Source organism: Argiope bruennichi, chromosome 7 (assembly GCF_947563725.1).
Source record: "Argiope bruennichi chromosome 7, qqArgBrue1.1, whole genome shotgun sequence".
Taxonomy (NCBI): Eukaryota; Metazoa; Arthropoda; class Arachnida; order Araneae; family Araneidae; genus Argiope; species Argiope bruennichi.
The window spans coordinates 112,062,025-112,089,765 of NC_079157.1; the positions used below are offsets into that span (position 1 = coordinate 112,062,025).

The 27,741-nt window shown below is 31.1% G+C and overlaps 1 protein-coding gene across 2 annotated transcripts in view; it reads right to left on the bottom strand.

Annotated features, from left to right (window-relative positions):
- The window catches only part of LOC129976562 (regulator of G-protein signaling 7-like), a 339,884-nt gene that overhangs the window by 122,831 nt on the left and 189,312 nt on the right, over positions 1-27,741 (bottom strand). For both annotated transcript variants that reach the window (XM_056090192.1, XM_056090191.1), the window contains exon 4: positions 21,537-21,643. In XM_056090192.1, the coding sequence (XP_055946167.1) occupies positions 21,537-21,643 (107 nt within the window). The remainder of the gene's footprint in view (positions 1-21,536; positions 21,644-27,741) is intronic.

Genomic DNA, 27,741 nt, shown 5'->3' on the forward strand with positions numbered 1-27,741 from the left:
AATTCAAAATTAACAATTTTAATGAGTTTAAATTTTTCGCAAGAATTAATAACGGCTGAAAGAAATATTGAGCAAAAATGAAATTATTATCATTGAAATATTAACATTTTAACTTAAAAGATAATTTTAAAATATTTCTTATAAGGATATTTTTTCCGAAATTACTGCTGAAAATCAGCAAACATTCGCTTCATTTCTAATTAATTGAATATCTAATTAACTTTTGCACTCATTGAAATCGGTTCAGTCGTTTAGGTGAAGGGGTGGAACATACATATATATGCATTAACCTCTTCATTTAATTTAAATCTTACTTACTTTCCTTTTTTTTAAATCTTAAATTAGTTCATATTCAAAAACTTCCTGTTATATGCTCTCTAAAAAATAGCTAAATTTTGTTTCGCCATACTTAGAGCAAAGGATAAAAATACTTAAGTCCCTTTCAGAAATTGGCACACGTCAAAAAAATCTCCAAAAGAATCTCTTATTAAAATCATCAAATGGAAAACGTCTTCCACTTTTCTCTTGTGTTTTAAAGCGAACGGACGCTTTCGAACTTCGTCCTCATGTACAATGCCTTGTACATACATGCCCTGCCCTTCTATGGAAAAATAAATGAAACTTCAAAAACTGTCATCTTTTTATTTATTTATTTTTTGTCCCGCATCTGTCAAATTTTGCTACATTTATATATGTTACAAATCTGTAATGTTGCTTCCGAGCACATTTAGTTCCAACGTAAGAAAGACAATTTTACGGATTGCTCTATTGAATTTGAATGGATGTCGAATCGAAGGCTTCACGACTTGAGACGAATTCGTCGACTTTGGCGACAAAATGGAAGATTCCAGAATCACCAGGAATCTTGGTTACAGAAACAATAGGAGACGAATTATGCCAATCCTTCGAGAATTTTGTGCTCCGGGAACTATGATATGCCAACAGACCTAGCTGAAATCAGTTATAGAGTGAGTCATATAGTTAGTCTACTACAAAGTTGGATTAGTCCAGAGAAGCGCAAGCGTTGAGAACTCAAGCGATTAATGAATTGAGATCTGAGCCATGCGCTGAGTCTTGGAGTCAAGTATTAAAGCAGCAACGAGTCGAGTGCTGAGAAGCAGTTAACTGTGAGTATATATACAGGGTGTCCCAAAAAATGTATACACATTTTAGCAGCAAGCATTAGAGAGGTCTTTGAACAGGATGAGTTTTATTTCCAGCAAGATGGGGCACTTCCACACTACCATCGTGATGTTAGATCATTTCTTGATGGGATCTTTCCAAACAGGTGAATTGGACGGAGAGGTTTTGTCGAATACCCTCCACGTTCACCAGACCTCACAGTACTAGACTTCTTTTTATGGGGATACCTAAAGGACAAAGTCTACGCACAGAAACCTGCAACAGTTGTTCAATTGAGGGCAACCATTGAACATGAATGTACAAATATCCCAAGGGAATTGTTCCATCATGTGTGCTATTCCATCGCTTCGCGTTGTCAGCAGTGTCTGGAGCAGAACGGACATCAGTTTGCGAACATGCGATAACAAAACAATAGAATGATATTTGTAGAATCTTTTACATATTGAAAATTATTCGAATTATAATAAACCCCAAATTTACAATTCTTTAAAGTGTGTATACATTTTTTTGGGACACCCTGTAGTTGTGAGATGGCTAAAGCGAGGAGACAGTGGGGAATAGCATGTATTTGAAGGGAAATTCTTTCTTACTGCTGAATTCTGTCTGGTCTCTTTGTATACTGTTGTGATTGTTTACAACAGATTAACTGCTTGTGGATTGTAAGTGGTTTGTTGTTAGTGCTACTTATACTTATGTGTGTCTTGGCTGTGTTTTGTCGTCTCTCTATTCGTTTCTTCTTTTTAATAAGCGTCATTATTTGTTTTTGAGGCCCGTTGTTTGTGTCACCATAAACCCAATATAGCAAACCCGTTGACTTCAACGGAATTTTACGACACTATTCCGTAACTATATATATTGTTACAAATATGTAATGTTGCTTCCCAGCACGGTTAGCTTAATCACTGGAAGGACCGTTTTACGATCAGCTCTGTTGGATGCTAATCAGGTGCCGAGTCAGTGATCCCAGAGCTTGGCGAAAAACTTGGCGAATATTTAGCGACTTCGGGGACAAAATAGTAATACTGGAATCTTCCATAATTTTGGTGATAGAGTCAATAGGAACAGAGATATTCCTGATTGTTCCAGAACCTTCTCTTCCCGCCTCCGGGAACTATAAAAGGACGGCAGTCTCAAGCAAAAGCAAGTCTTATCTAGTCGTGGAAAGAGATGGCGGAATAGTTGTATCAGTTCGGCGAAACGCAGGCGTTGTGTGAAACTCAAGCGATTGCTGAATTGAGTTGTGTGTCGAGTCCTAGTATTTATTGTAGAAGCACCATCGAGTCCTGTGAGGAGTAGCCAATCGTGTAGTAGTTTTGTCGGCAGTTGGATACATCTAAAGCGAGGAGACAGTGGAGAGTTGCAGGCGTTTGGAGATACCGTAGAGTATAGCTACATGGATTCCCTCCTACTGCTGAATTCTGTCCGGCTATTTTGGGTGCTGTGGTTGCTTTTACTACCGATTACTACTTGTGGGCTACTGTTTGTTGTAGTTGCTTCTGTGTGTTGCCTGTGTTCTTCTCGGCTGTATATTTGTTGTCTGCGTATTCGTTTCTTCGTGTTTAATAAAAGTCGATAGATATACATAATTCGCATTGCTCCTTTTACAACGAAAACACGTCAAGGAACCAAAATTAATTCACGAAAAAAGTTGTTAGAATTTTGTATCTTCTTTATCCAAAATGCCTCCATATTTTGAAATAGAATTGTATAATAGATTCGTAAGCGAGAAACACAAGAAATCTGTGTGATTCGTGCAATTTAAGTACTTCCATTCGACCATTACCTGACAATAAAGGAAGTTCTAAGAGTGGAAATCTTTCTAAACCTTCTGATTGCCAAATATGATGATCGCGTACGATTTAATCCAGCCATTAGCTAAAGGAGGACATTATTCCACGATTATATTTAATGGCTCGGTTGTAACGTCTACCTGCTATTACAGGGATTTCCATTATCTTAATGATAGGGTCATTGGTTTATATATAAGGAAGAAAAATCGATATTATTGAGATCATTAACTTTATCGCTGTCATTATCAAGAATATTGCAATATCGGATGTTTAAGGCTTTCATTTTATCGGAAAATATAATGGCAAGTGTGTTTTAGCAAGCAAAATTTTGAAGATTTTGTAAACAATCACCTGAATTTCAAATATGAATAAAATGAAGAAAGTGTGACAACCTGTTAGATCCTCATTCGAGATCCAGTCTCAACTTAGTTTGTTACTTTAGGTGTCACTCATCTTAGTTTAATTTGAACCCTATTTTCATTCTTCATATGTAACTGTCCATTAATATAACTGCAATCATTTGGAATCCCATCTGTGTTTCCTTTTGCTCAAATAATTCGTTGATAAGTTCTATACGTATTTTTCAATGAGCACCAGTATAACAAGGAATTAATGTGATCTCAATTCGTAAACTTTACAAAAGTATAGGGAAAAAAAGATTGAAAGAATTTTTTTGAATTTTTGTTGAATTATAGATTTTATAAAATATGTAGCGTTTAATTCGATACATACTGTGTACTATTTTAACTTCTTCATGTAACGTCAGTATGTAGATAAAAAATTACCAAATAAAAAAATACATTAAATGTGACAAATTAATTTTAATAATAAATAATTAAATATGTAATTACACTCTCATCTCTATAACATAAAAAAGCATGCTGTTTTGTTTGTTTTTTTAGTTATATTAACATCCCGTTATAAAGCTACACTAGGGCTATTTTGGGACGGACCTCGTCATTTTGAACCGCGGTCAGATGACGAGGACGATACCTGAGCTGGCAACCCCCTCTGCACAACACACCAGCGGGAAGACGTTTGGCATGACGGATTTAACGTGCAACTGATGCCCTTACACGACGTTTTTTCGGTGGAATCGAGTCTCGAATCTGAAACCATACGGCTCACGAGCCGAGACCTTACCACCAGGCCACCGCGGCCTGATAAAAAAGTATGCATAAACTGTTCATTGATAATATATTGATATGTGTTATATATATATATATAACATAGTTTATTTATTTATTTCGTATATCACAGAAACGGCTCTAACGATTTGAATCAAATTTTATATCTGTATAATATTTTGCTTTTTAAGTTTATCTATATAGATGTTTTTCTTGAAAAAACAACATTTTTTATAACTAACTATGAGAGCCTTTTTCTATCTGCTCTCATGCTCACATTGTCATGTAGCGCCATCTTGGAGCCGATTTCACAATGGTAAAACTGAGTATAAGTTCACAAATATAAGTAATTATAGATAAACGGTTGTGAATGATCACAAATATAAGTAATTATAGATAAACGGTTGTGAATGATCACAAATATAAGTAATTATAGATAAACGGTTGTGAATGATCACAAATATAAGTAATTATAGATAAACGGTTGTGAATGATCACAAATATAAGTAATTATAGATAAACGGTTGTGAATGATCACAAATATAAGTAATTATAGATAAACGGTTGTGAATGATCACAAATATAAGTAATTATAGATAAACGTTTGTGAATGATCACAAATATAAGTAATTATAGATAAACGGTTGTGAATGATCACAAATATAAGTAATTATAGATAAACGGTCGTGAATGATCACAAATATAAATAATTATAGATAAACGGTTGTGAATGATCACAAATAGGGATTGCGATACCGGACCAAAATTCCAATACCGGTATTCGGTATTTTTTAAATCTTAATACCGGGATACCGGTTTTAATACCGGTATTAGAAATTTTGGAAAAAGAAAGAAAACACAGGTGTTTCTTTGTTTTATTTGCCAGTTTTGTTAGAGAGTGTAAATGTCATAAAAAATAATTTGTAATTTATAAATTGTAACAGTATATAAAGAATCACAAAAAAAGAAAAGGAACAACTTATTTATTTAAATCACAAAAAAAGTGTAAATATCACTATTCAGTTTGTGATACTATTACAAATTTTTGAAATGTGATCTTAAAAAGCATAATGCATCGATTGTACTGTCATTAAGCCTGAAAAGTAATTTTGTGTAAAAATTACCAGCTGACTATCGACAGTAGTGGCATCATAATCTTCGATAACTCAACCGAATTCTTCTGAATGTGGGCAGGTTTGTGGGTAAAAAATTTTAAGAAAATTTATTCTAAACTTAATCAGATTTGAATGGGTTATTTTCTTTTCTTCTTTTTCATTTTCATTTTTAAAATCATTATAATTATGTAAATATCATAAGACATTTTTTATTTCGGTATGCCTTTCTTCTGTGCGATTTTTCAATGTAATACATAATTCTTGAGATAGTGATATGTGCTGTTCTTTCATGACTGCAACATGAAATTTATTGTTGCATTAGCTGTTAATAAATTAGAATCTCTCTGACATAATGCCTCAATAGTCAGTTTTAATCGAAGTAGAGCTGATATAGTTCTGGATATTAAGTCGAATTCACTATCTGAAAAATTAATTTACAGGTTTAAGTCAATTATTGCTTTTTGGATTGGATTTCTCAGTTTCAAAAACCGTTCCATCATTAGGAGTAAACTGTTCCAACGTGTTTTAGAATCTAATATTAACATATATTCTGTTTTATTTTCAGTTAGTATATATTTTTGTAAAATGGCATTTTTTGTAGGGGAACGTTTAAATATACGTTTTATATAAATTAAATATAAATAAACGTTATTAAATAAATAAAGATAGTATTATAAAAAATAATAATCTTAATTATTTTAACTTTATAAATTGTAGGAAGTAATTCTTGATAGGTTAATATTTCATCCTCATTAGCAATATCTTCAACAATTACATTGTCATTATCTTCGTTGTTAATATCACTCTCAATCTTACTCTTTTCAAAGTTGGAATCCGAAGTTTCTATATCCACAGTATTTGGATTCTTCTGTTCTTTATTTTTTTGGAATAATAAATACATCTATTACTTCTAATTGAATTCCATGTGCATAGCACAACTGATGATTTGCATCAATCAACTTTAAAACTTTTTTCATAATTGTTGTTCCATTAGTCGTTATGGATCCAATATTTTTTTTCAGGGATAATCCATGTTTCGCTAATTTAGATTTAAGCAATTAATTAAGCCATTAATTAGCTAATTAATTTCTCCCTTAAGCAGACATCAAAACAAAAACGTATACTATTTTGCTATGTTCGCGATATCTGAACATATAGTGGAGACAATTTTAAAAAAATTTTAATAAATACCGAAAAACCGGTATTTAAACTTGTGAATACCGGTATTACAAAATTGTACAAATAGCTCAAAATACCGGTATACCGGTATTGCAATCCGTAATCACAAATATAAGTAATTATAAATAAACGGTTGTCAATGATCACAAATATAAGTAATTATAGATAAACGGTTTTAAATGATTACAAATATAAGTAATTATAGATAAACGGTTGGGAATGATTACAAATATAAGTAATTATAGATAAACGGTTGGGAATGATCACAAATATAAGTAATTATAGATAAACGGTTGTGAATGATCACAAATATAAGTAATTATAGATAAACGGTTGGGAATGATCACAAATATAAGTAATTATAGATAAACGGTTGGGAATGATCACAAATATAAGTAATTATAGATAAACGGTTGGGAATGATCACAAATATAAGTAATTATAGATAAACGGTTGTGAATGATTACAAATATAAGTAATTATAGATAAACGGTTGGGAATGATCACAAATATAAGTAATTATAGATAAACGGTTGGGAATGATCACAAATATAAGTAATTATAGATAAACGGTTGGGAATGATCACAAATATAAGTAATTATAGATAAACGGTTGGGAATGATCACAAATATAAGTAATTATAGATAAACGGTTGTGAATGATTACAAATATAAGTAATTATAGATAAACGGTTGGGAATGATCACAAATATAAGTAATTATAGATAAACGGTTGGGAATGATCACAAATATAAGTAATTATAGATAAACGGTTGGGAATGATCACAAATATAAGTAATTATAGATAAACGGTTGGGAATGATCACAAATATAAGTAATTATAGATAAACGGTTGGGAATGATCACAAATATAAGTAATTATAGATAAACGGTTGTGAATGATCACAAATATAAGTAATTATAGATAAACGGTTGTGAATGATCACAAATATAAGTAATTATAGATAAACGGTTGGGAATGATCACAAATATAAGTAATTATAGATAAACGGTTGGGAATGATCACAAATATAATTAATTATAGATAAACGGTTGGGAATGATCACAAATATAAGTAATTATAGATAAACGGTTGGGAATGATCACAAATATAAGTAATTATAGATAAACGGTTGGGAATGATCACAAATATAAGTAATTATAGATAAACGGTTGGGAATGATCACAAATATAAGTAATTATAGATAAACGGTTGGGAATGATCACAAATATAAGTAATTATAGATAAACGGTTGTGAATTATTACAAATATAAGTAATTATAGATAAAAATTGTGAATGATCACAAATATAAGTAATTATAGATAAACAGTTGTGAACGATCACAAATATAAGTAATATAGCAAAACAGTAAATAATTATAGATAAAAGAAAATTATAAAAAACAGTAAATAAAAGATAAATAACAGTAAAGGATTTACAGTAAACTGTTATATTACAGTAAATACTGTAATATAACAGATTGTTTCAAATAACACCTTAAACTAAGTGGATTCATGATTCTTTAAGTTTACCCTTTAAGTGACCATTTTTTCTAGTCATATTATGTTTAAATATTTTTAATCTTGAAATTAGAATAAGAAAAGGAATTCATTTAAATTATTAAATAAATTTAATTTGATTACTTAATCAATTTGGTTAATTAATAATTAAGTAACAAATCAAGACACATCATTTTCTGTAAGATAAAGAACTGAAGCCTCTAAGTTTCTGTCTTTCTAAAAAAAATTGTCAGAACTGATGTCAGTCTACATAATTTCATACAAAGATTGATAAATTTGGTGGGAAGCATACTTCCCACGGCCTTAGAAAGGGTTAAATGACCAGATAATATATAGGTAAGAATAAAAAATATTTTTATGTGATTCGTATCTAAATATATTCTCAGAAAAATACGATTTTGCGAAAAAAAACACAGTATATCAAATTTTACTGATCTTGTTCCCTACGTTTTGAGATTATTAAGTTCACATGTACTTGTACAACTAGTCAGAGATCCTCTAAATGCACGGGATTCAAATTTTAATAGACATTTACAAACTTTGTACAATAATTATATTCCAAATATTATCTGTTTACTTCAAAGTATTTTTGAGTTATCCAGTTAGCAAACTTATAAAATCACAAGATTGGGCTTTGTGGACTCAAAGAGGTCTGAGACTGGAAGATTCGTCTGGAGCTCGAGTTTGAAATTTTTCAGGATCACTACATTATCTCTGTATACTTCGCATATGAGAAAGAAAAAAATAGTTCTTTTTTGTTTCTTCCAAAATTGTAAGAAATATTCGAAATGAAAAAAATCCTGCACCGATTTCATTTATTATTGTAGAATGTCTATTACAAAAGTTTCCCGTTTTCTTTGTTTCCCTTTTTCAATGCTTAGACGTGATCATAATGGGGACTAATGGCCCCCTTGTGGTCAGAACCCATGTCGATAAGCTCTTGAGTGATTGTCCTGAAGTGAAATTAAATTTTCAAAATAGATAACTGCATATAATATTGGGATATAAAAACATTGCAATTGTGAATGATTTAAGTCTAGAGGTTGCCTTTAAAAATAATATAAACTGTTCTGACCCTGTAATAGTGCTTTTCCACTCAAGTTATTATCGCGATAAGGACGATAGTTTCATAAATATTTTATAATTGCTGCATGAATGCCAAGTCAATGATAAACACTCTTGGCGATGTATTTGGCGATTTTAGCTAATTTGGCAATTTTTCTAAAAATTTCATTGCTCTATCATTGAAATTATAAAAATCCAAGAGAGATCGAATCAGTATTCGAATCGAGACGGCGAGTAGTTGAGCGAATTCTCTCTTTGTAATGCTGATCTTCAGGGAGGAGAAACTTTGCGATTTTTAATAAATAACGATTTTCTACTGGTTTGTATTACTACTTTAAAGAAATCTAACATTTAATTTAATGCATTTTAGCATTTAATTAGCACAATTCGGCAATTCCTCATTTTTTTTGCTAAAAAATAAAAATGAATAAACTAGGTGGATCCCAAGCAGCAAAAGATCGTTGGCCAACCATTGGCCAAGTATCGCCCCACGGAACGAGCGAGATTGGGGCGAGATCGGAGGCGATCTCGCCCCGACATTGGTCATGTCCCCCGGCGGTACGCCGCGCGATGGTCGCCCCGACTTGTTTTCGACGAATTTGCCGATCCTTTGGCGACTTGTTATTATCACGGGCGACGTTATACCAAGCATTTCGCGACCTGTTTTATCAATGGGCGACCCAATACCAATCATTTCCCCATGTGTTTTAACAATCGGCGACCCAATACCAATCATTTCCCCATGTGTTTTAACAATCGGCGACCCAATACCAATCATTTCCCCATGTATTTTAGCAATGGGCGACCCAATACCAATCATTTCCCCATGTATTTTAGCAATGGGCAACCAAATGCCAATCAATAGGCAATTTATTTCTGAACACTTGCTGGTGTCAAATTGAAATATTAGTTTAATGGTTATTCAATTTTCTCAAACTCTAGAAACTAGTGTCATAATATTTAAAACTATCATACTTAAAAAATTTTGTCAAAAGACTGAAAATACGAGATATTTTGAATAGTTTACTTTTCTTTTTTACCTATTAATAGTAGTGTTTGTTATTTATTTTGATAAATTTAAAATTCCATAAAATACTTGTTTTCGATAAAAATTCATGGAAAATGTCATTCTAACAATTCTTCCAACTTTTTTTTAACTATTATTATAGCATAGATTTTACCACAATCTTACCCTATAAAATGTTTAAATGACATTTTTTTACTGCTCTTTAAAAAAAATAAACAAATGTTAAAATTATCTGAAATAATTTTAAATTTGATCACCTCAACATCTATCTACATATAAGATTTATTTCCTTCATTGATATTTCCTATTTATTTTCATTGTTTAATGCATGGGAAGAAATGTTAACATAATCATAGTTTCAATTATATAATTAATCAGTATGATTTTACCTGATATTAGAAATTTAAAAGCAGATGTATTATATATATTGCCTATATCATCTGTTTTTAAAAGCTATTTTATAAAAATTCGAAACAGAAAAATATATAATTCTTATTAAAATTTTTTTTTTTTTTTTTTTTACTATACACACTTTTATATTGCTTAATGTGAGCAATAAACAAATAATTCCTAAAGAATAATGAATAAAACACAAATTCCTATTTTAACACCCTAAAATTTAATGCATTGGTTAAAAATAGTTTAAAACACTAAATTATATAATTCCTATTATATGTTTCTTCAATAGAAAATATTTTACAAGCACAAATTAATAAGTTACTTCAAATTTCTAATATTTTCATAATTTATGTTTAGTGAGGTTTAGATTTGTGGCAAAATAACCAAATTTGATCTATGATTAACTCTGAATATTTGAAAAATATGTTTCACAAAAATTCCATGCACAAAAATACAACACTTCTTTCACTTATGCGAAATCTTATTTATTATTAACTTACAAAGTTACTTTATGGTGTAGAAATTTTATACTTCATTACAAATGTTAGTGTTAGCTAATGTCCAATTGATAACATTTTAAAAGCACAATTTACTTCAAATTTCAAATTTTGGCACAAGAACCAAATTTGATCTATGATTAACTCTGAATATTTCACAAAAACTCCATACCTAAAAATGTAAACACTACTTTCAATTATACAAAATTTCTTTAGACAAATATTTTTTTAATTATTATTTTCCCCTCTTTATTTTTAGGAGAAAAGAAAAACAACTATGCAAGACAATTTATTTACAAAGACCTTCATTAAATAATATTTTAGAAATACAAAGTAAAATAATAATTTACTTGAAATTTTTTACTGAATTTTCTGTAATGACTTATACATTCAAGCAAAATCCTGAAACTATGACTTATAATTTAGAAGAATAAATAATATTGACACAAAGTAATTTATAAAAAATTTATTTAAACTTTATTTATTATGTAATACTTGAAGAGTTTGAAATTTCTAAAAATCCACACACATTTATATAAATATTATATATATGTATAACTGAATCTTCAGATACATATAAAAAATTATACATTTCATTTTTCCTTTTTGCTGAACCTAGAAAACAATTATAATGGTAATTGAGATTTCGCTTCATTTAAAAGTACAAATAAAACATTTGTTGACAATTGGAGATGAGTAATTAACAAGCAAAAGAGCTTCTTTTTGCAGATTTGATGAACCTAAAAAACATATTCCTTAATTAGAATAATGATTGAGCTTTCACTTCTTTTAAAAGTACAAATAAAATATTTGTTGACAATTGGAGATATGTAATTAAGGAGTAAAATAGATATATAGAACTTCATAAGCTTGATAATGTTTTCAATCTGATAATGAACTATATTGGCAAATATTATAATAATGTTTAGGACAATAGAGAAAAATAATATAAACTAATGGGTGTAAAATTTATGTTACTATTTTATGAAAGGTGAAATAATTATAAACTATTCACATAAGAGTATTCAAATATAACTACATAATTGCAAGTTTTAAAGATTTTTTTTTTTTTTTTTTTTTGAAATTTACAATAAATATATTCTGCTAATCTATTTTTTTAGCCTTATGTCGAAATAAAAATAATAACACAAATGTTATTGCAAAATCAAAACATAAGAACGCAATTTAATATTTTTTAAAAAACTTTTTTCATTAGAAATTGTTGTTAACAAAAGGAAAGGCATTGTAAATGAAATGGAAAAATATCTGCAATAATTTAAGAACAGACACACACAAAAAAAGATAGGAAATAAAATCACTTGAAAAGAATACAAACAAGAAAAGAAATGATAATGGTCGCTTACGCCTAACGCTAATAATATCACGTGCAACTCCATGTTTCAGGTAAGCAACGAATTCGAACGGCTTCAACAAAAATAATCTTTTTTATTCACTATTTAGAATAAATAATATATTATTTACAAATATATAATAATAAAAACTTTACACTTACCAAGTTTCTTGAAATGACAGTATGCGTTGCTGGTTGAATTTCAAAATCCAATACACGCCAGGTGATTCATGGGAAATTTCTAAAATATGTTCGCATAGCGCCACCTAGGAAAAGCAACTTTCCCGACATCGAGGCGACTATGGGCCGATTGCTTTGAGCCGGTCTTTTTCACTAAGTCGCCGTAGGAGTTCGCCCCGATGAAAAAGCGATCTTCAGAGGCGACAGAAAAATATATGGTCAAAATCCGATGTCGCGCCAATGCAAAGGTGACATTGGCAAAATACGGGCGGCGTATATCAGATGGCTGCGATGCTTGGCCAATCGTTTAGCGACTTCTCTTGCTGCTTGGGATTGTGCTGTCCTCTATTCTTCGTGCCCAACCACCATATTTAGTGTTTTGTGTTTTTCGTGTGTGCTCCAAATTTCAGAGAAGATTACAGAGTACATTTGGAACTCTTTCTCTTAGTTTTGGAATCAACAAGAATATTTTTAACACAAAATTGCGGCTCTTTTTAAGACAATCATTATTCCTTTGTCAACATAAAATGCTTATAAGAGTTAAAATAGATTCTTTACGTAATATTTCAAGAAAATTGCTTGCAATTGATTATGCATACAAAATCCAGGTAATTTGATATATATTCATTTTTAAATCGGCATATTTTTGCACTCAAATATTTAAAAATATAAATTTTATTAAGATATTAAATTACACAATTAGTAACTATGTAAATTACATGCAATGTTACAATACATGTTTAAAAATATAAACTTTATTAATATATTAAATTACATAATTAGTAACTATATAAAATTATATACAATTAAATTAATATATATAATAAAGTTACAAATGATAAATGTTATAATTATTTATAACAAATAAAACAAAATTTACATAAAATTTTATTTAGTTTCAAATAAATAAAATAATTAACTTCTTAATATATTATATATATATATATATATATATATATATATATATATTCAATTAAATTATTCAATTTTACCGTTTTGGATTGTTTGAATTTCTATATTTTGGAAAAATTTTAATGAATATCAATTAAGAAAATAGCAGGAAAAATGCATTGCTTGAGAATAAAATCAACGTCATATTCATCGAAATTTCGCAAAATCTCACAAGAAATTCAACAACAATAATCTCATCAGAAACAACACATTTTCTTATTTTTATGAAGCATATAATTTTGTTTTATTATTTATATTAATTCAATATACTTGAAATACATAAGAAAACCCAGTTCTCACTTTGACCAAAAAATAATTATTATTTGCAAGTAAGGATGTTTAAAATAATTTTTTTTATATTTCATAATTAACATTATTAAAATATCGATTTAAATAAACAAAATACTCTATATTTTTAATATAATATCTTTAAACAAAGCAAAAAAACAACAACAATGAGAATGGTGTCTTTTTTTCATCCACTCTAATAAAGATATTATTCCTTCTCGTCTGGCACATAAAATTAAAATCCTTGCGCAAGTCTGAACACCACAATTACTCAGATTTTTATTTTCACAGTCCCAGATACAACAGATGTATAGTAAAGAAAGCTGGTATTAAAATAAAGGTATTCATTGCATTGGTACTAGGAAATACCAATTTTTGGTTTGAATCTAGGATATTTGTTTCCAAATTTGATTTCATTCCAAATTTCCTTGTTACAGATGCTAAACCGGTACTAAGAACATTGTACATATGAACATTATAGCTCTTTATGTTCATATTCATTTGTACTGGGACAGCCGAATAAAAAGACCATATGTTACATTTAATCCAATGAGCTCAAAGTGATTTTGGGTTATCGTATTCATAGACAGATGGAGCAACAATGCGTTTTTAGGGTTCATGGATATTTAAAAAGGTAAAGATTAGTCAAAATTTGCTGTGTAAATATTTTTTTGATGACTACAATACTTTATCTTTGTATACGAGAAATCAAAAAAGCATCATGTTCAGGTCTTTTAGGTACAATAATGGGGAAAGTATAATCAATCACTGACTTGCAGGCTTATAAGCATTAGCTTGTAGGGGATTGATATGAGCGAGGATAGAACCTGGAACCTTATGGTTCGCAGTCCAGTAACATGACCACGATACAAAAGCAATTGCTCAGGTAAAGTAGCTGTTAACTGGCTTATAAGCTATTCACCACAGACTCTCCCGCCAGTGAGTCGGATGTAAGACGAACGATATAGCCGTTGAGTGGTGATGTATTAACTGTTGATTCTAATGTGCCTATACCCATTTGAGTAGCGCCAAGCGTTATGGCGAGCGTGTGTGGGTGAGTGGTTGCTGATGCTGTTGCTGGGTGAAGTGAGTCTGACGACTTTTTGTGTTGCTGCGTCAAGTGAGTCTGACGACTTTGGTTGTGGGTAGATAGCGCCACAACAGCTGTACTAAGGTGGAAGGGTCATCGTCCGAGGTCACCAATGTAGGGGATTGATATAAGCGAGGACAGAACCTGGGACCTTGTGGTTCGCAACCCAGTAACATGGCCACGATACAAAAACAATTGCTAGAGTAGCGTAGCTGTTAACTGACTTATAAGCTATTCACCACAAGCTTAGAAAATATAATTGTAAAAATAGCTCTCTTTCTTGCTATCTATTGTATTGCCCCAAACGTACAGAAAATCAGAATTCCACACAAAAATGGCAGATATTACAGGAATAAGCTAATGTCAAATAAGAACCCTGCTCTCAGCACTATGGTTCATTTTTCCTTTCTTGTTCTATAATTCTTCAAAATGCTAGTGTTCTCGTTTCAAATATTTTAAGTCTCTTACATATATATTTTTGATAGTCATATTTGGAGATTTATCCAAGATTTATTATATAATCTAGTTCATTATCACAGCATGTCTATTAATAAATCGAGTTCATGATTTAAGTCTCTTTTCTATTCTTTTGAAATTCCATTGCATCCATCAAACGAGACAGCACACTTTAATTATAAATGGAACTTTAATTTTAAAACAACATTCTTAAATACCAGCTAAGCCTCAACCTGTTTCCCAATTTAGAAGTTATGACAACTTTTCTCATTACATTATCGAATTTCTGTCCTCCAATTAAAACCCGAGGTGACAACCAACTCAGGCGATAATATTTGTTTATTCGAACAATTTCACCGCCTCGATAAGCAGTCACGTGTTGCGTGGGCGGCGAGCCGAAATAGATAATGCGAAATTCCTTCCCCTTTAATAGTATTCTCGAGGCAGTGGGCGTTAGGTGAGAGGGCATCGTAATGAAACTCCTTTGGCGGATAATATTTCACTCAATCGCGCCGCAATCGATTGTTTGGCGCTGTTTTCTGAGAAAATGTCGCAGCGAAAGCAGTTGTACTATGATGAGTTTTACAAATGATTCGATTGCGCAAGTCTGCAGATATCGGAATGAATGAACCGTGAATTCTGCGAAAAAAGTTTTGCTACTGACATTGAAACATTGGCGAAGTACTGCAATTTATATTAACCACATTCGGGCTTAAGATTTCCAAAAATAGCTTTTTGTATTAAAAGTAGAATGAATAATGAATTATATTAGAGTGTCCCAAATGTTTCTTTCTCATCATGCTATGAATGGCCTTCTCTGGCTCTGCTTATGCAAGCATGCAGGCATATGTATTGGCCGTCTATGTCATCGGTTTCAGTCGTAACATGCCTTTAACTGTCGCAAAGCCGAGACTCCCCCCCCCCCAAAGTTCTTTTGTCCATTTGGTGAGATTGGAAAGGCGTCATTTTTTACGAACTCCTTCCTCCAGGTAAAACAATAAATTCTATGAAATACTGTCAACATCTGGATAAACTGAAAGCTGCCATAGCAAAAAAGCGGCCAGAATTAATGAACCGACGGGGCCTTGTTTTTCATCATGACAACGCGAGACCACATATTGCATTAATCGTAGGAGAGAAACTCTGTCTGATTGGAGTGTTTTACTGCATCATGAATACTCTCCAGATCTCACTATCTTATTATTCCTTCTTTCTGTCCTTAAAAAATTCTCTTCGCGATAAGCGCTTTAAATCCATCAGCGAAATAAAAGCGCCTCTCGATGATTATTTCTTGTCCAAAACACAACAATTTTGGAAAGAAGGCATAATGAGGCTTGATGAGGTAATAGAGCAAAAGGGTTCTTATATATATAAAAAATAATATCTTGAACAATAAATATTGTGTATCCATAAAATATTAGAAATAGAAAAGAAACTTATGGGACACCCTAATTCACCCTTCAATTGTTTTAAACACAATGTTGGACGTCTATTGGGGAGACAACAGCCCTAAAAATTAATAATTCCCATAATTCGATTGCTGTTTTATTTTTTATTTAATTTTCCTCGTTTTAGAGATGCGATGGCCAATGAAGATAAAGAAAAAGCCAAATGGCCAATGAAAAAAAAAAAAAAAGGTAATGAATTAACAAGCACTTTTTACAGCATGGAAGTGATTTGCACTCAAGGATGGTTTGCCACTTCGTGGACGATCCACCAAATTGTCCGTTTACTCCAAAATATTGTACTAAATTCGATATCTCATATAATGGAATAAGACGTTTTTGCTCTTTCAGAGTGAAATTTTCGCAATGCAATAGTTGTGGATTCACCATTCTTCTAGAAAAATTCCATCCCTTAAAAAATGACGAATCCAATTTCTTACAACCAAGTTTAATAACGACTTTAAAGCCAGGTATTTCTTTTCTAGCCTCATTTATATAAAACGTTCTAGCATGTTGTGTGAGCGCCATCTTTCGATTACTTTTGGAATCATTTATTTTTATACATGGGAGGAAATCCCGTGTTCCTCTGATCATATTCGCTCAAACCGATTTTTATTTCTTTTATTACGAATTTCTAAAGTTTGTATAAATATATTGTAATAATGTAATCCTAGAAAGCAAAACTGACAACAAACCCCGAGTTCATTTCAAATGTCGCAAGAATTATATAGGGTAGTTAAAATTAAAGTTCCACTTTGAAATGGTCATAAAAGGGAAACTACTGGACCAAATGTTATCAAACTTGGCAGTAGTTTAAAGTAGGCCAAGAATTTTTTTCCGCCAAAAAATAATAAATAAATAAATAAAAAACTCACCATTAGGGGGGAAAAGGGCACTAGCTGTAATATTGTTAAGCAAAATAGCCGGTTTAATCGGCAATCAGTTTAGCAAAATCGACGGTTTAAGCAAATTGATTTAAAATGCGTTTAATCGTTTCTGAAACGGGTTACAAAGTATGTTCAATGTGGCGTCGACCATTTTCTGAAAGCAAGTTAAATTGCATTAGAGCATTCTCAACAGTAGCAGTAGGAGCATATTAGGAGAAATGTTACGCACGTGTCAATGTTTCGCATCTTTTAGTTCCGAACAAACTGTTTAGATTGTCACCCTAAACAGTGCTTTTGACATAACGCACACTAACATGCTTCGTAACACGTTTCAGAAACGATTAAACAGAATTCAAACCACTGTCTTCATGTCCTATTCTGGTTAACAATATTGCATACAGCGCCATTTCCCTCCGATGGAGAGTTTTTGAATTTTTTTGGTGATAAAGAAATTCCCATGACCTCCCTTAAGCTATCACTACGTTTGATAACATTTGGTCCAGTAGTTTTCCTTTTATAACCAGTTCAAAGCGGAAATTTAATTATAACCACCCAGTATTTCACTAGCATATTAAATCTTTTTATTTTCGAAAAGTAAAATTTTCATATATGTTCTAATGTAATAATTTATTTAATAATTTTTGCCAGAGTCATTTTAATTAGCTAACATTTATTAAAAATGCACAGCTGAATATAATTTTTTCAAAACTCTTTTCTGTATATCCTTAGCACACTAATATAAATTATCAAAATTGCGCTTCAAGAATTTAAAAAAAAAAAAAAAAATGTGTCATTCCGAGCTGAATCCAATAAACATTTCAAGTAGCAATCCTTCAGTATTCTAATAATTCCTCCAGTGGGAACATTAATGGCATTTTCTTTATTTGCTTAAAATAGATTTTGAATAAGGCTCTTTCATGAGTAAAGAAAATGCGTGGGCGGACTTAGAAGACTTAGTTGAGATGCAGGTCCTTAATGGACTTCATTCATAATGTGTCTGACATTGAAATCTGTCCCGAACTTTGATAAACTGGGTTTGGATGAACAAAGCAAAAGAGAATGTTAATAACAGTGACCTTTGAGCTTTTAAGATAATCTGTAATATAAATTAATTACAGTTAATGCTTCTAACACAAAATAATTTTAAAAAAACTTAATAAATCAAGTAATATTAATATGATAACGTTTATGGGCTGAATACTGTCTGTTAACTGTGTGTGGAGCGGTTTTTGAATTATTAATGTCATAATATTAATTTCAGAATTGTAACTATTATATGATCAGCTTGGTCGTCGGCATAAGATTCAAGTTCAGAGAACCACAAAAAAATGTAAAACATATGTATCTGAATAACAAAGATTAAAACAAAATGTTAATATAAGTACCATTGTAGATTCATTTTAAGATCTTTCGACTTTATGTAAAAGTTCTATTATCAAAAATAATATGAAGTAACATTAGCCAATAGATTATACTTTAACTCGAACAGTACTGCAACACAGAAAATGAAGCCCTCCTAATATGACAAATGCAGATGGCTAAAATGAAGGAAAGAATAATAAAAGTAACATTAAAATGTTTCTCTGTAATTCCTTAATTGCTGATTTTATAAAAAAATTAACAATAAAATTTTGCTTTTTATTTTTTATCGCATTTTTTAAAATTTATATATTGGATATTTTGATCTCTCCTGCCTTTCTTATTCAATTAGAATTCCAAATCTCGAACTTCTCAGATTCAAATCAGAAGCGAATTTTCGACTAGGCTTAGTGTTATTGGCTAAGAGAGAGCCGCAGTCAAATCGATTAAAAAAAGTAATTTTCCTAGTTGATAGATAAATAAATTTGCAACGCACACAAATTCTATCAGCGATAATTTATTTAGAGAATATTAACTGATGATGATGTCGTGTCCACGTTACCACGGAAAGGGGGTGCAGTAGCTTCTGAGGGTAAAGACCCCTGAGCAGCCAAGGGCAGAAGTCTGACTTCTAGTTCATATGAAGATGAAACTCACACATTCGCTTTCACAACCCCTTTTTACAGGGGGGTACATTCACAAACCTCACAGATAGAACACAGACGAAGAACAACCATGCCCGAACTGGGATTCGAACCCGGGACGTCCAGATCACGGGGATGATGCGCTACCCCTATGCCAGGACGCCGGCAGAGAATATTAACTCTTAATCAAATAATCAAATTTAATGAGATTATTTTTTTATGTTTCATTAACACATTGACTAACGTATTATGCGCCTGGGCGTTACAGATAATATGCAATTGTACCAAACTATATATCTTATTAGATGATCCCTTCTCGATTATAGTTAAGAGATAGCAAAGGAGGGGTCATCTAATTAGATAGATGGTCCGAATATCAGGCGTGAGTCGTGGCAGCAAATCAGTAAGATTCCCTGAATTATTAGAATTATAAAAACTGTACATCTGCTTCTATTATATCATATACAAACTTGCTTTGAAATCGTAATCGATAAATGGAATCAAATACATATTCACAAAATTAATAAAATAAAAATTATTTACCTAAACCTAACATGCTAAAAATATATGGTAATGTTGAACGTGTTGTTGTTGTTGTGTTGCGACTTTTGGCACTTTATTAGCCTGCTGGCAGTTATCTGTCAGCAATTTAAGCCGAGTGAGCTTTTCTTTTTTTTACAGTAGCGCCAACTAGGCCCAAGAGTACGACTTATCTACTCACGCGTCACAACCCTTCATTCATGCATTTCATTCACTCATCCCCAGATTTAGACCTGAATCAGAGAACGATCACCTCTGAACCAGTACCCCAGTGGTATTACTCTCGACATGAAGGACTTTGTGATCACGACGGATTTTATACGTGCGCCAGCCACCTAACACACGGAGAGTCTTCGGACGGCGAAGTTCGAACTCACAACCTAAGGGATCCGAGTCCAACGTCCTACCAAATAGGCTATTCCGGCACATTTAAAAATGTAAATCCGAAGCAAATTTTATACTGTTCATGACGAATCAAATTTCCTCGATACCCTTTATCGGTCTTTATATCTGCATAACTCCGATAACTCAAAAGCACAACAACTTGGGAAAGTGAAATTTAGTATATCGCATTATAAGTAAAATTATATTTTATGTGAAATTTTGATTTCAGTCGAAGACAAAAAAAGTATCAAAAATACATATCAGATTTACTTTATTATACTACGAAGTATAAAAGGCTAAAGTGCGAAATAAAACCCACATGGTGTTCATTGCCTTTCTCAAATTCTACAATTTTTATGTGGAATAGGAAAATGATAATACATTTATGTTACGATGTCAAACTTTCTTATTTATTTAATAATCTAATTGAACAAAAAGTATCAGATGAAAAAAAAAATGATATTATAAAACTTAGAAATATTTAACCCGGTATAACAGTATAATAGAATCAATTCACTGGCTATAAAAGATGTTTGAAAAACGCAATCGTAATATACAATCTAAATTCTCACTGCATGTAGTTTTACGTTCATATTATGTCTTAATAACTGCTACAAATGCAAGGATTCCAAAATTAACTAGGCGAGTTACATTTCACAGTATGAACAAAGGCAACTAGTATACTGTGGCTATGGGAGCATCATCATTAATTTTGATTCATTTAAACAATAAAATTTTGTAATAATTTTGGTTTTATTTACGTAAAATCTGAACAAAGAAATTACAACTAAAGAATAACGAATTTTTAATTCATTTGAATAAAAAAAATTGCTAATTTTTTTATGTTCCATATTTCTCCAAGTTTTAGAATTCTTGAAGGTCGTAAAAGGATGGTAAACGCCGATAGACCTGAAGAGAACCCCCAGATAAAAATGAAGAGTGATGAAGAGTGGGAAATCAAATTAGGGCTTAACTCTGGGGTCCATATTTAATTACAACTTCTATTTTTCATTGCAAATATTAATTCAATCTCTGCTACTTTTATGTGCTCATTTTATTTTGCAGTGCTCAGATCCAGAATAAAAACTCGCCCATACCTGAAACCTGTAGAAAGTTCCATCCGCTTTGACCGTTAGAACGTGGTCATCGATCGGGAAGAAGTAGCCGTGCGCCGCCATCAGATGGCCCAGGTGAAGAGCTTCGGCTATGGAAGGAAAAAAAGGTTTATAAAATATCACATCTAGAAGCTGAAACATTTAAATCATAGAAAATAAAATCATCGGATTAATCATTTTTCTAAAACAAAATATAAAGTATGCTTGCTACCCATGACTTTGTCAAATACACAAATTCATAAATGAATTATCCATTAGCGAATAATATCAAATGATTTCGATAAATTAAATCAGAAAAAAAACCCGAAGTATTAATTTTCTGTTGGTATTAATTGAATTATGAAGAAAAATATGTACACATATCTGTATGCTGGCGCTCGTCTGACCTACAGTATAATACTTTGAAGAGTATACCTGTACGAAATTTAGCAGCTATAATGTGCACTTAGCAACAAATTAAAAAAAAGATTTTCATTAACCAAAAAACAGAAATTTTTTTTCCCTAGTTATCTCTCGAAAATATCATTGTAAAAAGTTGATTTCTACATTATTTTAAAACTAGTCCTTTTATTAATACCAATTTCGGAGTCGTGAAATTTGTTTCTGAATTTCGGCAGATGAAAAATTTAAAATATTTTTGTTGTACTGTTCTTAACGATGGATTCCATTTTTGCAATGAAATGGAGGCCATTTTTTTATTTCATCAAATATTTAATCACATGATTTTCTTCCCTTACAAGCCACGAAAGAAGAAAGATTCTGCAAATTATCTGCACAGATTAGAAGAGAAATTGGAGAGTAAAATTGTATTATTGCTAAAGACGACGTGCAGTTTGAAACAGATTACTCAGAAATTTGAATTTTTAATGAGACTATGATGTCATGGGACTCGACTTCTTTAAAAAGGTTCATTTACACACTTAATCGAGGAGGTACAAAGCCGTTAAAGTGGCCTGTCTTTATACCGATCACAATGTAATGCATAAAATTTCTATAAAAATTAAAATAAGCCCGACTGATATTCCTGGCAAACCAACTGATTCCCAAAACGCTTATAAAATGTACAGAAACTGAACTGTTCGGCGTCATTAAATGCATCTGCCAAAACAATATCACTTTAAAATCGCATTTTGAAGGTGTTTCCTAATTACGTAACTATGTCCATTTAAAAGAAATTTTATAGAATTTTTTTATCTGTGTAAATAAATGAGAAGCAAACAATGAAATTTATCAAAAAAAATCACTATTATTAGTAAGTTGTGAAGTTCCAGATATTTTCATTTGAATCATTTTTTAAAAATTTTAAGCTTAAATTTATGATTCATTATTATAAATATTGCGGAATCTTAAAGTCAAATTTTTCTCAAGTTCACCACTAGATGACGCCACCAGTATTGAATCAAAATTTAGTAAAAGGAATTGATAAACTGACAAAGAACTTTTGAAAATATTTAAATTCTGTATTTTCATGGTGGAAAAACAATTTCATAGAATTTTGTAACTCTGGTACAGTTATCAATTAAAAAAAGGGACATCTCTTCAACTTTTTTTATTGTTACATCTTCACAAAATTGATGTCAATAAAAATAGCTCAGGGGACAGGTTTATTCCAACCGACGAGCTGATTAACTGAATTAATGAATATGATTAATTAACTACTATCTCGGAATTTTTCCATTAAGGAAATCCAGATTTTTAGCTGAATCGATTTGTCAGCTTGCAATTAATTTCTATATAAAATTTTATGAAATTCTGATGATAATTTCGAAAGTCATTGGGTTTTGAAAAATAACGCTTCCAATGTTAAATAAAGTTTATGTACTTTCGACGATATCTTGGAATTTATTATATATTTTTCAAAACCTTTTTTAGCTCACTAAAAGAAAATTATCATTTTTCATTAAATCACGATATAAATGCATGAATAACACAAATTTAATATTTTTTAATGAATTTTTAAACATGAAGGTGGAAAAACAGGGAATAGTCCCATAGTAAAAACTTTAGCTTACAGATTAAAATGTCTGAATACATAAAATTGTGCACATATCTCAAATAGTTTTTGAAATATAGACAAAAATTGTAAAATTCCCGCAGTTCATTTGCAATGCCTACTTTTTAGGGGACCATATAATAAATGTATTTGTATTTATAGATCTACTCATCATGAAGCGCAAGCTTCAACGGCAATTATAATATTTCACATAGCTAAATAATAAACTTATTTTCAGACCAGAGGATTTTAATTGAATATGAATTTTGTTTCCTTTTTTAAAAAGATGAATGGTTTCTTTTTTCACTCAGAAGATATAAAACTTGATTGCAGGTCAGATTAACTGTATGAATGTTTAACTAATTTTTCCTCTTTACCAGTGTAAGAACTGCTATGAGTTTTGGAACGAAAATTTGATACACATACATAAGAAAACCTGCTGAATCAAATCATTAAAAAAACTCGATTCTCGTCATAGAAAAATTTCGAGATAGTAGTTAATTAACTATTTTAATTAATTAACTATTTTAATTAATTAACTGTGTTAATTAACTACTGTCCAAGATTAATTAATTAAACTGATTAATTATGTTAATGAACTTGGCTAATCAGTTTGTCTATTTCAACAAACATGTCCCTTTAATCCCTTTCCATCGACACCAATTTTGTGAAATGCGACAATAAATAAAAAAGTCACAGAAGTGTCCCATTTTTTTTCCTGTTGACGATTGTACATCAGAAAATGAGTGAAGGAATCCATTTCAAAATTATATCCTTACAAATATGAGTGTTTAGAAATGAATAAGAAAAAAAAATGCTTTTAAAATGAATTATCGAATGATTTCTCGAATCATTATAAGTGCTTCATATTTATAAAAAAAAGCAATAAAACCTTCAAAACTAGCTGCGCACATAGAAAATGCTATATAATATTGTTTATCTCTTAGCCAATTCTAGTAACTCCCACACTCATTTTTTTCCCACAAAATTTTGGCATGTCTCCAAACCGAACATGTTCGTGCCGTGTTAAAGTTCAAAATGTCCATTTGTCGCAAATTACTGATGAAGATGTTTAATGCGAAGCCGGAGTGAAATGATTCGCAATTTTCACTTGCAGCGAAGCGTAACAAATCGTGGGAAAGATGCCCTTCGGGACGTCATACCGGCTACAGGTGGATTTGCTTGAGTACATTTTCAACTAAATGATAGTCATTATCGAATCTTCTTACGACATATAAAGTCATATCTATGTTTCTTCAAAGACAACTTTTTATTTGACTGGCGGTCATGCTCTGCGATTTTGAATTTTTAAGTTTTTGATTGAATTTCCGTCCTTTAATTTTCTCTTCTTCAAATATATTTTGACGTGAAATTATGTTAAATTGTTACGAATATGCTGTTTCTCAAAAGTGGTTGTATCCACTCTTCTAGGAATAATAGCCCATTTAAAAATATTTGGTCATATTGAATACACTTTATTTTTGTAGATGAGATAAAATAACCATTGAAAACGCCTGGACGATTTTTGAACACTTTTATCTTGATAAAAAATACTTGGATATAAATGAAAAAGCTCCGATTTTTTATATCTTCCACAGGATTTTCTGATCTTTGGTCATCTTTATTATGAAACGAAAAGCAAGTTTTAAATTATCCTTCATTCTCTCTCTTTAAATACAGAGGGATTCCTGTATTGTTGCTGTGCTGATGTCAGGATGACCGGTTTAATCTCCGGTTCCACAGGTATTTCTCTTATCTTTCTAGATGGTGGATTATAAAGTCCAAATTCTGGTTCAAGGCCTTTAAGGTGATCGCTTCTTCGTAAATCCGTTTCTACGCTGACTGGAATCGAACCCGGCGCCTCCACCAAAGAATGTCACGTAGGTAGTCTAGTGTGGAACTCGATGACACACACAAGAAGCAGAGCTAAACTAATTTATTAACTCAACTCTGAATACAGTGACTGGCAGATCTGCTTTTATACAAGCAGGGAAAGTTCCAGAATACGTTTCTGGAGACAGTAAGAAAAGTCCAGAACATTTGTCTGTTAGACTAAAGAAATGTCCAGAATCTTCTGGAACATGAAATAAAGAGAAATATAACATCAAGGGAATAAATATTTACACAGACTGGGAATCGCATTGCCTCTAGCGGGATTCGAAATTACGGTCTCTTGATTATGAGACCAGTGCCATGACCATTCGGCCATGGAGATTCGACTGTCTCTTTTTCAATTAGGCAATATAACTATAACTTTTAAAATAAACTAGGTAAATTGTACAATGTATAATAAATATCAAGTGATACACATATGTGCTATCCCATTTATATACAATATTTTAAACAAAAAAAGTTTCATTCTTTTGCAATCAATGCAGACCAAGGTATGAACCTTCGAATTTCAATATTCTAAACCAATCAATGGCTACCTCCCTTTAAAATAATGATATCAAAATTAATCATAACTCGACCAGTTTCTGTCGTTGAAGATGGAATTTTTTTTTATTTAAGGTACTACTGGGTTTAATATATTTTAGTAAATATGATTGATAGGAACAAAAGATTGTTTAATATTATATTTTGCAACATTTTTTTTCTTCTATTCTATGAACAGATTCAAACAAAAAATATCACGGTCATTTTCTTCATTTAATACATTTTTCAAAATCAAAATACACGATCATTTCTAATGGTTTAGATATTACTTAATAGGTCCTGTTTAGAGTAGGCCTTCTATATAAAGGTTTGCCAAAATTCATTGCAGGTTTCCTTCACATTTATATACTATGATGTACTCGAAGTTATCCATCAAGATCGTTCGATTGATTTATTTGATTATACAACATGTTTAATTATCGATTCTGTTTTTGAGAATTAAATTATAATTTATATTCTTCTATCTATTTTTTAATCGATGTTGTTTATTAGTTGCTATTTTTAATCAGTTGAATATATCTGTATCGGTATTTTCATTGGGTAATAGACTGGGTTATAGTTTCGTTGGGTAGTAAAAAACCTTCCATGCATTTTTTAAATATCAAAACAAAGTATGTTTTGGCACGGAAGAAACAACAAGAGAACAACAGGAAAAAAACGCAAAAAAAAAAAATCAAAAAATTTTGAAAAATATTTATTTAAAAAAATCTTCATTCTAAATTTTATTCTAAAAATTCTACTCTCCATTTCAAAATTTATTCTAAATTTTAAAATAAAAAAAAAATCTTCAATTCAAAAAAAAAATCTTTTCATTATTAACGAAGGGTTAAAATCATGTTTTATGGAACTGATTGTAGTGCCACACATTAATATAAAATTTAATGAAAAATGAGAAAAAAAATTTTTAAGTAAGGTATATATTTATGTTTATTAGTTTCATTGCATTACTTGTGAATTATTTGTAAATAGATAAATTATTTTTATTAAACCTCTTGCGCTCGTTTGAGTACCACTTTCATTAATTACGAAGTTTATCATACTCATTTTATTCAATATCGCTTTCATGAAATAATCTTTCATAAAAAAAAATTGGTTGCCGCAATTCTGAAGAAAGCGAAAGGAGAAAAAAACCCAAGCCTTGTAGCAAGAAACTTTCAAACAATGTATGAGGCGTGAGATTAATCCACTCATTAAGTTCTCAAAAACCTGGTTGGATGCCACGCTTTCACTTTCCTTCATCATCTCCGATGTTATTAACATATAAATTAAAGCTCGGGTCGAATATCGGGAATTTTGACACGGAACAACAAAATGGCTATTCAGACCGTCGCGCTGCTGTCCAGACTTGCGACAGCCAAAGAAGGAGACTTGGGAAGAAATTAGAACTGTGGTTTTTGTTACTTTTGGGGGACAAATCAATGCTGATATGTATAGGGAACTTTCTTCGGGAAAAAAAATAAGGTTTTTCTATGAATAATTCAAACCAGAATAAACCAAGAAAGACAACTTCAGAAGTTTGTGTGCAACAAAAAGATTTTCCTGGAAACAAAAATATGTTTTTATGGTATTATATGAAAATAAACCGGCAGAAGGGATCGTTCCGAAACTTTCTTGCACGCTCTATAATAAAAGTGCTATTCTTCCACCTCCGCATAAATTTATGGATCTTGTGCAAAAGACCGACAATTCTACGAGTGCTCAGATTTTTATTTTCATACTTGAAACATGTGTACTTTGTAGTAAAGTATAGAAAACTGG